Below are 10,672 nucleotides of genomic sequence, written 5' to 3' on the forward strand. Positions count from 1 at the left end.
TTTTATCTTTATGAAGTGTGCAAGTCAAGCTGTGGTCTTCCTAAAACTCAAATCATGAGCTTCCCTTCTCTATATGAAATTTCAGTTATCTTCTTTGCTCATCAAACAGAAAACTTATTATGGTTTATTTTCACAATATGCCATTAAAAAATAGAAAATACACAGATCAGTGATATTTTACTTAGTACAGAAGAAACAAACTGAAGCTCAGACAGATGAGAAGACCACGTGGACCAAGGGAAACAGCTAATTCTTTTAATTGTGAACAGCTGCAACAGTTTCAGGGTACATTTTTTCCTCCACTTTTTTCAGCCTTAAGAATCAGCAAAACATTGTTGATTACTGAGCATCTGTTCAAGTACCAATATGCATGTTTGCATCAGACAACTGAATTTAATTTGATACTTGCTTTATATTTACTACAACTGGAGAACTGCTGTTTAGCCAGTCTCTACAATAACCTACTCTAAGAACAAGTCCCAAAAAGGAGAGAAGCAGCATACATCCACTAAGTCGCACTTATCTACAGCAGCACATCTGCTGCACTGATAAGTTGCGATACACACATGGATGGAGCTTATTTTCACAGCCTTTGGCCTAAGCTATATCTCTAACTTGACTGCACAGTATTTACAAGCTACTACCAAGTGACTAAGCTCCTTAAGTTCTCCCCAGGCACACTTTCTGCAAAGAAAAGGATGATGTCCAGACAACCTCAAAGGCATCACTTAGTTCTTTCGACAGTTCAAGGTTTTAACACATACTGATTTTCACCACAGCTTATTGACAACCTAACCTCAACAGGCATAAAGCATTACAACATGTTCTTCCACCTAGTCTTTCAGTTTTGGGTTCAACAGAAAAACACAGATGTTCTAGGCAATAAAAAACTGAAGCCAAGTCAGAGCTCAGAAGAATCTAGCTTGAAACAAGAGGAAAGGGGAAGCAAGATGCATCCCTTCCCCAGCAAGATCACAAAACAATTCAATAGACAGCTGCTTTGTTGTTTGGGTTTTTTTCCTTTTTACCAGTTGATCTTGATTCAGACGTTCTCCCTTGTTCATTCGTTCCTGGTAATCATCAAGTTTGCTCTGAAAAGCAAGAAAAATGCTATTATTAAGAGCAAAAAATCAAGTTAATGCCTTTTTCTACTTGTGCTAATGAAATTAGGTACCGTAGTATTACAGTAAACATGGACTGTAACACATGACACAAGCTTGCAACTGTCAGGTAGAAACAGTACCTAAGAAAAACTGTTTTCTGGGTTTAAAAAATGTAAATACTTCCCTAAGAGACAAGCATTTCAATCTTATTTGGCTACTACAACACATCTTAAGAGGACTAGTCTGAATTTGTGAGGAAATACACATTCCTACTAATGGGGAAAGCATTCTCAGTGCACACTTCAGTTCAAGCAGAGTGAACTATTCTGAGTGAGCTTATTACCACTGTATCACTACAATATCAAAGACCCGTTCCTTTTAACGTCACCTAGCCCCAACACTGTATTACTTTGGAAATCCTACAGGTTAGATATAACACTTAACTTTTTAACTTCATGTTTCAGTGTATCAGAACCTAAAGCAAAATCAAAGAACAATTTCCTGAGCTCTAAAAATACAATACTGCGAATTTCCAGCTGGGGACAGACACTAGCAGAGTAATAGGTGTCAAATGCAGCAGCCACACTTCATATCAAAGAACCAGCTCTGAAGAGCATTTAGCATATCAGAAATCCACCACAATAGGAAATAAGGTCATTTTACTCTTCTACATACTAATTTTAGAATAGACAATAACATGGTTGGACCATCACCACAGCAGCTCTCATGATGTAAGAGATTGTAGCTGAGCTGGGCAGTCAAAAGAGCTCAAACATTGCCATGGCCCAGGCCAGCAGATGCCTCCACTGCTTAAGGTAGAACCCAAATCCTACAACAAACTGACTTTGCAGACAAGTTTTAAGAAGTTCCTACTTGCTCTAGTCACTCCCATGCTGCAGACTTCAATTCCCTTGGTCACACTGATGTAACTGTTTGTGAGGCTAAACTGTACACAGACTGCTAATAAGAGCCAGTTTAAAGAGTGGCTGCAAAAAAAACCCTCAACAATTTCTGTGATGCAGTTTCCAGCACAAACCCATAAACAACAGTCAAACAAACAGAAGAGGACATAAAATTCTAGAACACTACTTAGGCCAACCTTGTTTAAGAAAACATGTATTGCAACATTATGCTGCAGAACAATTATGATTTATTTTGGTGGCCAAGGGCATGAGGGAGGGAAGAGACAAAATAGCCTAAATAACTACAATTGCTTCCACATACTTTTGCCATACAGCCTTACCTTCAGTGTGGTCAGCACCTTCAGATGAAGTATATTGCAATAACAAACTCAAATAGTGCAGAAGTTCTCCTGAAATAGTCTAATATTTGAATGTCTAATGTAAATGCTTTGATCCTTTTTCTTCAGTAGTTTATCAATTAAAAAGCAAAGGGTGAGATGTCTATTTCTAACTAAAGTTACTTCCTTTCTCTTTTTCTTCCTTAAAAACATTTGTATCCCAAAGGAAAAAGCCAAAGGAAAGTCTTTTTAGCTGCAATGCAGAGGATAAGCATGTGTGTATTTAGTTGTATGTTATTATGAAGATTTGAAATGCCAAGCAAGTGTTTTTGTCATCCCAAAGACACTGCAAGATCCATATGCTGCATTAGACAAAAACATTAAGGAAGCTAAAAGCTTTTATTTTGTGTACTGTTAACTAACAGCAACCTAAGAGCAGCATTAGTGCTGTAAAAAAACTGCAGTAAAACTCCTGCTCAGCAACCTACTGCAGTGTCCGCAACAAGTAAAGATTTCCTTAATTTTACGCCCCCATGACACAACTTCACCCTCACTCGTCATGGATACAGATATCAAAGCAGGAAAGGTAAACTAGTAGGGAAAAAAAAATCAAGTGGCAAAGTGAGCACATCAACGGTCTATTAAACAGCTCATGAGTCAGCAGTCCCTAGTTCTGCAGAGAACAAGCCACCATGCCTCAGCTCTTTTTTCACTGAGATACTCAAAGTATTGTGGAGCACCCCAGGAGAAAAGAACTAGGTTATCAGGTGGGCATGAGGCAGGGGTGGTGCTGTTCACTGCTTGAGAACACCCCAGAGATTTTAATTGGAATCCAGAACTGAATTAGTTTCACTCAAGTTTTCATCACTTCCTCTGAATTGCCCCAAAATTGTCACCTGAAGTGAAAAACAAATAGCAGCTACAGGACATTAGCTTCAAAAACAATAGTGGTTTTAAAACTGCCTGACCACTCAGCTGTGCAGTTACAGTCATTTACAGTGCTATGCTCCAAACTGGATCACTGGAATGATCTGATTAAAAATAACTCTTAAAAAAGGGGGCCAGGAGCAGGCATGAGGCACTATATTTAACCAGATCATTTCAATGGTATGGTTTATACGAGTGACAGCAGCTCAAGTGTGTATGGCAAGCTGTGAGGTGAGAGAAAGTAACCTCTTCAACCAGCTGTAGTAAACATTTTGTAATACACGCTGTACTACAAGCAAAGAAGAGATGGAGACTACTACTGCAAGTCTGTTTTCTGAGATCTAAAAAGTGGCAGGTATTTTTTTAACAGCATTAAGCAATTAAGATAATCCAGAAGTTAAAATAGCTCCTTAATAATTTCACACTGAAGTGAAAACCAAGCAACCAAATAGAAGTTTAACCTGTTTTACATTTGTACACTGTAATCCCTCTTACAGAACCTCTCAAAAACCACCACAGCTCCCACATCCACTGTCTCATACACTTCCTATTACACACACATCTACCAAGACCTAAGAAACTGTTTCAGTCACAAGTGATAACCAAGGAGATGGAATGAAGCATTAACATCAGTACTCCACAAATCACTGGAGAGGTCTTCTGTTTAAACTTAATTTCTTTTTGAAATAGCAGTTGTAAATATTCTTGTGGGTTTTCCCCAAAGTCTGGTTAAGTTTGACAGTTCAGAAATAAGTATCTTCACGCTGCATTAGTTTTTAAGCCAAGTGACCAAGACACACCAATTCTGAGACTGCAGTCTCATCGTCAGCTTACCCCAGAGGACTCTGATCACAAAAGGTGCATTCTCCTGCTCCCCACGTGCTCCTGACCCTTCCCACACACCAACAAGGTCAGCCACAGAGCTAGACCAACAGCTGGGTCAGCAGCCTCATCTGACCAAGTACAGACAGTGGTTACAGATACAAGAGTAATGAGGAGTGGGACTCACTCCATCCCAGAGAAATGTAGAACTGACAGCTATGTGCAATCTTCAAAGTTAACACCTTTTAAATTCCAATGAGTTGACTACAGAGAGAGGAAAAAAAAGCTTCTTCAGTAACCAGAACTAAATTAAGCCACAGATGAGAGAATCTCCTCTCAGTTTCGGTGGTTTCAAACTTGTTCTTCCAAATGACCACGCAGGATCTCCTACAGAAACACTATGAATCTACAGGCAAGTTAAATACCCTGCAAGAGACCTAGATTTTGTCCTAAACATTATATGTATTCAAAAAATCAGTTACTTCTACAGAAGTAAATAAGTCCTAGCAAATAAACTGGGTTCTAGGACCCATACTGGGCTTTCCCAGTATATGTAGTGAATCTTCTCAGAAGAATCAACAAAAAGAGTAAAGCAGTGTCTGAAAAACTGAAGTAACCACAAGATCTTTCATGGCTTATAGGACTCTATATATTCAGTTAAGAGAGAAATAATTACTATGCTACCTAAAACAGTTAAAACCAAAACAAAGCAAGCTGAAAAGACAAAGTGTACCAACATCATTTCCCAGACAAACCCTGTCTGTTCCTTTAAGAGGTGAAGTTTGGTTATATGAAACAGCTATCAAGAGAGGTTTCAAAGAAAGACTTGGGCTTGCAGTACAGTTTCAAACGAATTTTAGAATTTCTTGGTTTCAAAAATTACATTTACTCTCCAGAGATAAAGCTGAAACCAAGCTTCACAAGGAGACACACCAGCCTGGAACATACAGGTGGCCCAGATATCGGTGCTAAAGCATTAGAGTGCCGCTACTGATGGGCAACTTGAAGCGTGGCACTTCCCTGCTATCAATAGCTGCACCCCCAATAGAAAACTGATCTCAGCTTTCACTGTACAGTCCTAGTTGTTTCCCATGGGAAAACTCAAGATTTTATTGAAGCAAGTCAGATCAACTTGACATTCATCTACTGTTCCAGTGAAAATTGTTGTGTAATAACACCAGAGGCATTTTTTAAGTATTAATTTTTCAATCCAGCCAGTATTACACCTATTAAGAAGTTCAGAGAAGGCTGATAAAGCAACAGCATCTTAAGTTACAAGCTACAGGTAAAATATGCCATCGTTTTAACCAAGCTCAAGTCAAGTTTAAGCTAACATGCTTGATCCATATTTGCAGCTGCCCAAAAAGAATCTTTGTGATCACGTGCCCAGAGCATAAACCACGTATTAGAAAATCAGGTATTTTGGCCCTCTTACAAAATATTTGTTTTTAAAAACTGTTGCAACATAGCTCACGCTGTATTACACAAGTTGAAAGCAAAAGTAACTTTTTCATCTACATTCACCTGGCTAAACATGGAAAGACTTTTCTCTCTTTAAAAAAGTCCAAAAAGCACAAGAGGTGAGAAGAAAATTTGGCTCTTACAGAAGTATTTTCTCCTAGAGAATCTGGAGAGGCGGTAGGAATCTAACCTCAAGACATCTAACAAAAAACAATTTTCAAATCAACCAAACTTGTCAACATATACCCAAGTTGTGTGTCTGAAGGTCTTGTAGAGAAACACCCCCTTCAGCTGCCCTCTCACACACAAGTATCTAGCCACCTAAGAACAGAAGAAAAACAACAGGATAGAATTCCCATAATGTCCAACTAAAAAGAGATCAAGACAACACAGACATTTTCAGGCCATGTCTCCATGTACATTTATGTACAGTAGTTCAATTTATCCTACTCCCTTTTTACACAAGCCATACTCATTCTCTCAAATAATGAGGTCACTTTTAGGAAGAGAAAATGAAAGTATAACCAATCATCTTGTATTTTTTAGTTTATAAAGAAACTCTCAAAATGGTACAGAACTAAGATATAAATACTATGATTTGAAATTCTATCCTCTATTTTCACAGTCACATAATTTCATCTTCAGAGTTTAGAAGGAAACTTGACTCTAAATTATTTACTTCAAGATTTCTGTCATAGAGTGACCTCTCCTCAATGAAAAAATGCACATAACTATTTGAAACCCAGGCACCTCTTACAGAGCAATTCTTTTTCATCTTTCTAAGGGATCTAAGTGTATGTTTTCATTTGTTCTCAAGTACAAAACTCTCAAAGTCATCTCTACTGGCCTTCATTGTCAGCAAATGCTCCATGAAGGACAAATTCTCAGTGAGATTCACTGGCTAATCTCATTTGATGTCCAATGACAGGACAAGGGGCAACGGGTACCAGCTGGAACATAAGGGCTTCCAAAGAAAGACAAGGAAAAACTTCTTCACTATGAGTAATGGAGCACTGGAAGGGGCTACCCAGATGGGTTTGGGGAGTCTTCTTCTCTGGAGACATTCCAAATCCACCTGCACATGTTCCTGTGTTACTTACTCCAGGTGGTCCTGCTCTGGCAGGAATGTTGCACTGGATGATATTTTGAGGTCCCTTCCAGCCCTCAGGATTCTGTGATTTTTGACTTGCTCTTGTCTGTACAGTATCCAGTATGATTTTACTGTCTGTGCAGTGTCCAGGATTATTTGACTTTTTGGATAGTTAAAAAAGGTCCCACAAAGATTAAAAAGGAAAGGAAAAGGAGTGAATTTGTGTACTTAAATAAACTTACTGAGTAATAAAACACTGAAGCCCATGCTTATAGTAAGCTTTGCTTTCAGGTCCCTAAGCATGCAACGGACTCTTTATTAAAGCACGTTGATGTACTGAAGAACTGTTGATTCCTGCACCAAGACAGAGGCTCAAGGCAGCAAATTCCTAATTCTGGTTTAACACACCAAGAACAATTTATCTCCTGACTTCTGTAACATTCACACTAGTCTTACTTCAGTAAGTTTCAGAACTTCTTTAGCCTGGTAAGACTTAGAAAAATCTGAAGTGGTTTTAATGGAATACCTTTCAACAGAAGTATTTTCCACCAAAAAAAAGCCACTTAATCCCCTTGTAGTCACTTACTATGACACCACAGCTATAAAAAAGTACTGACAGCTGCAATAGGTACACAAAAAAACCCACCCAAAAACCCAGGCCCTTCATGAGACCAGTCTCACCAATTTTCACACTTTTCTGCCAGAACAGCAGCCTCCCACACATCCTTAGTGATATCCTTAAGATACTTTGGAAGTTAACTAAAAGCCCATTCAAAGAGAATGGCTAAGCAGAGTGCAAATTAGGTGTAAATTATTTATTTTAAAAGGTAAATAAAAATGCTACTAGATAGGAAAGCTGACCTGTGCACCAGTAACAGTGTACTTATCCTCTTCATTACAGAACAGATCAGAATACTACAGGACAGATCAGAAGAATGTTCACCTGCTCATTTTAGGTTTTAGAATACACACTGAGCGTGTGTTTGAGGATTTTTGTTTGTTAGACACAATAACAAACTATGTTGACAGTATTGAACAACTAGAAAAGTACACAAAGATCTGCATTCTTCTTCAACCTTCTGTTTCACAGTGGTTCTTCTGTGCTTACACATTAATGTCAAGCTTAAGACAGACATCTTGTTTTATCTACACCACGGCAATATTCAGACAGGTATTAAAGGTCTAACAGCTCCTGGCTTGCTAGTTTTTGTTTTGTTTTAAAAAAAAATCAGGACAACACACATATTACAAGCGCAAAACTGCACTTCACTATGTTTACAGGTAAAGCACAGCTTGTTTCACCTGCAACCCACCTGTACAGACGACTCTACTGCTAATATTCCCACACACCACAAATATAGAGCTAGTCTAGACTGCTATGTACAAAGGGCTAGTTAAAATAAAGTATTAAAAGAATAACTGTGCTGATTTGTGCCTGAGAGCAAAAATTCTGAGACTTAGGGCTTCAATGAAGACACAAAACTATTGTTCAGCATTCTCCTTATTTTAGCTCCATAGTACAGTGTTTTGAAGCCAGTGTTTTGTCTATGTGAACATTAGTATTTTTTCCAAGGGACACCTCATGCTCTGGTAGGTTGGAAGCTCATTTAATCTAGCAATACAGAGCACTGAGTGGGAGCCACACAAACCCTAAGTAACCAAGACACTTTTTTTTCCCTCTTCTGTCACAACTCGGACCATCCAAGGACCGCGGATTTAGTAGCTGCTCTTTCTAAAAATAACTCCTTAAAGGCCGCTTCCAGCTGACCTAAGACTCCCGAAGGGGTGAGCTTAGGGCGATGAAGAAAGCGAGAGGAAAAAGATTCCCTGGGTGGGGTGGCCGCCGGCCCCCGGCTTTGTGAGGGCTGCTCGCATAATGCAGCTCTGCCGGAGAGGCAGAGGCTGCCTCCGCCGCCATGTTAGCTCCCGCTTCCATGTGCAGGGCTTCTGAGGGGAGCCCAGCGCGCCGCAGTCTCTCCCCGCTGCTCCCTGCTCCGGAGCGGGGAGGGGGAACGCTCCCGAGACGACGGCGGCGGGGGAAGGGGTGGAAAGCAGGGAAATGAGGGGCCTTTCCCCGCGGCGAGCCGAGAGCGGGGCTGGGCAAGGCCCCACTGAGGGAAACAAAAGGCGGAAGGGAGGAGGGAAGGGAGCCGCGCCGCCGAGGGGTCTCGCGGGGAGCGAGGAGGGGGCCGCGGCCCGCGGGGCTGCAGCCCGGACCCCTCGGGCCTCTGCCCGCTGCCGCACGGAGGTGGAGGGGAGGGTGTGCGGCGGGCTGGCTCCTGGGGCCGCGGGAGAGGGCGGCCGGCAGAACGGGCCGGGGGACCCCCGTAAAGGGAAGGGGAAAGGCCGGGAGAGATGCGGTCGCCCTTCTGGAACCTTCCAGCGGGCGGCCCCTGGGGGCGACGCCGGGAACAACCCGGGCAGGCCGCGGGCTCCGTCGCCCCGGGGCCAGGAGGGCACGGCGGACGAGCCGTCCTCCTTCCCAAGGAAGAGGAAGGAAAAAGGGACGGGACGGTTCAGCGTCCCTCGAGACAAACCGACGCCGGCGGCAAAAAAAAACGGGGGCCTCCCGGGACGAGGAGAGGGGGTGAGGAGAGGGGGTGACCGAGGGGGTCAAGGCCCACCCTCAGGGCAGTGGGGGAGGCGGTCTACCCGCGGCCACCGGCTGAGGTGGTGGAGGGAGGGAGGGAGGGAGGGAGGGAGAAGGAAAAGCACCTTTTTCTTCTCCAGGTTGCGCAGCTTTTTGTCGATCACTCCCAGGATCTGCTTCATGGCCTCGGTTTGCACCGAGGTGATGCTGCCACCCGATGCCTGCGGGGCGGCCGCCGCTGCCGCCGGAGCAGCCTCACCGCCCGGGCCCGCTTTCCCGCTGCTGCTCGCCATAGTGCTGTTGGTAGCCGAGGGCATCTCTGTGTGTGTGCGAGACGGAGAGAGAGAGAGCGATAGACAGAGAGAGGAGAGAGAGGAGAGCGAGGGCGCGTTACGGGGGAACGGGCCGCCGGAGGGGACACGCGGGAGGGCGGGGGCGCGCGCGCGCGCGCACGCGGCCGTTTCCCCACGCCCAGGGCGCGCGCGCGAGAGAGAGCCGCACCTGCCGGCGCGCGCCCACCCGCTCCCCCCAGCCCGGCCCAGCGGACACACACGGGCGGTCACGTGACAGCGCCGCCTGGCGCCGCTCGCGCGGCCAACGGTCACCCCCCCCCCGAGGTCGACCCCTTCCCCTACGCACGCCTTCCCCCGGCGCGCCGCCGCTGTCCGGAGGGGCCTCGCCACCCTCCTCACCGTCCGCCTGAGTGGCCCGGGGGAAGCGGGGGGGACTCCGTGCGTTGCGCTCTCGCTCTGGCAATGGCCGTCTGCAGCCGACTCCGGCCCCGCCGCCCGCGCTGCTCGTGCTACCTCCGCGCCGCGCTACTCGGGGAGAGAGCGGGAGCGCGCACGCCAGCGCGTAAGGCGAACTGGCCCGGGAGCGAGCGGGCGCGGGGTCCTCACCGCTTGGGAGTGCCCGCCGAGAACGCCTGAGGCCGCCGCTCAGCGCGCTGCGGCGCCGGCCCGGCCCAGGCGGAGGAGGCGCTTCACCGCCGCGGCGCCGCCTTGCGGGTCTTTCAGGCGCGCGGCGGGCGGCTCGGCGGCAGACACAATAGCGAGGCGGGGCCGCCTGAGGCTGCTCCTCGCCCGGCGGCGGCTCCGCGCCGAGCCGGGGCCCGCCGGCGCTCCCCGGGCTGGGCCGCCCGTGAACCCTCTCCGCGGGGCTGCGCTGCGTGTGGGCGCCCTTGGGGCGCTGGTGGTCCCCCGCCTCGCTGAGGCGAGGGGTCTGAGACGGCGAGGGGCGGGCGTCTCTTCAGCGGGGCCCGTCGCGCCGCTCCCGCCTTCCGGGGTTGAGGCCGTTCCGGGCATCAGCGTGACTCCAAAACACGTTTTGTCCTTATTCGTGCCTCTGAGGCACGTCCCTCAACCTGTGGGAGTGTTCCGGAGAGTGGCGTGCCACAGATGTAATTGGGCCTTAATAAGTGCAGTTCAGTCGTTAGGAAC

General features: G+C 45.8%; 1 protein-coding gene across 4 annotated transcripts in view; it reads right to left on the bottom strand.

The window, feature by feature from the left end:
- CAPRIN1 (cell cycle associated protein 1) overlaps window positions 1–10,117 on the bottom strand; it is a 30,720-nt gene extending 20,603 nt beyond the window's left edge. The window contains exons 1-3 of one of the 4 annotated variants that reach the window (XM_061998980.1): window positions 9,873–10,117; window positions 9,359–9,552; window positions 1,029–1,091 (exon numbers count right to left, since the gene is read on the bottom strand). In XM_061998980.1, the coding sequence (XP_061854964.1) occupies window positions 1,029–1,091; window positions 9,359–9,550 (255 nt within the window). In that variant the 5' untranslated portion in view covers window positions 9,551–9,552; window positions 9,873–10,117. The remainder of the gene's footprint in view (window positions 1–1,028; window positions 1,092–9,358; window positions 9,553–9,872) is intronic. The other 3 variants (XM_061998979.1, XM_061998978.1, XM_061998981.1) reach the window with 3 other exon arrangements.
- Window positions 10,118–10,672: the final 555 nt, after the last annotated feature.

The sequence above is a fragment of the Colius striatus genome, chromosome 7, assembly GCF_028858725.1.
Source record: "Colius striatus isolate bColStr4 chromosome 7, bColStr4.1.hap1, whole genome shotgun sequence".
NCBI classification, from domain to species: Eukaryota; Metazoa; Chordata; class Aves; order Coliiformes; family Coliidae; genus Colius; species Colius striatus.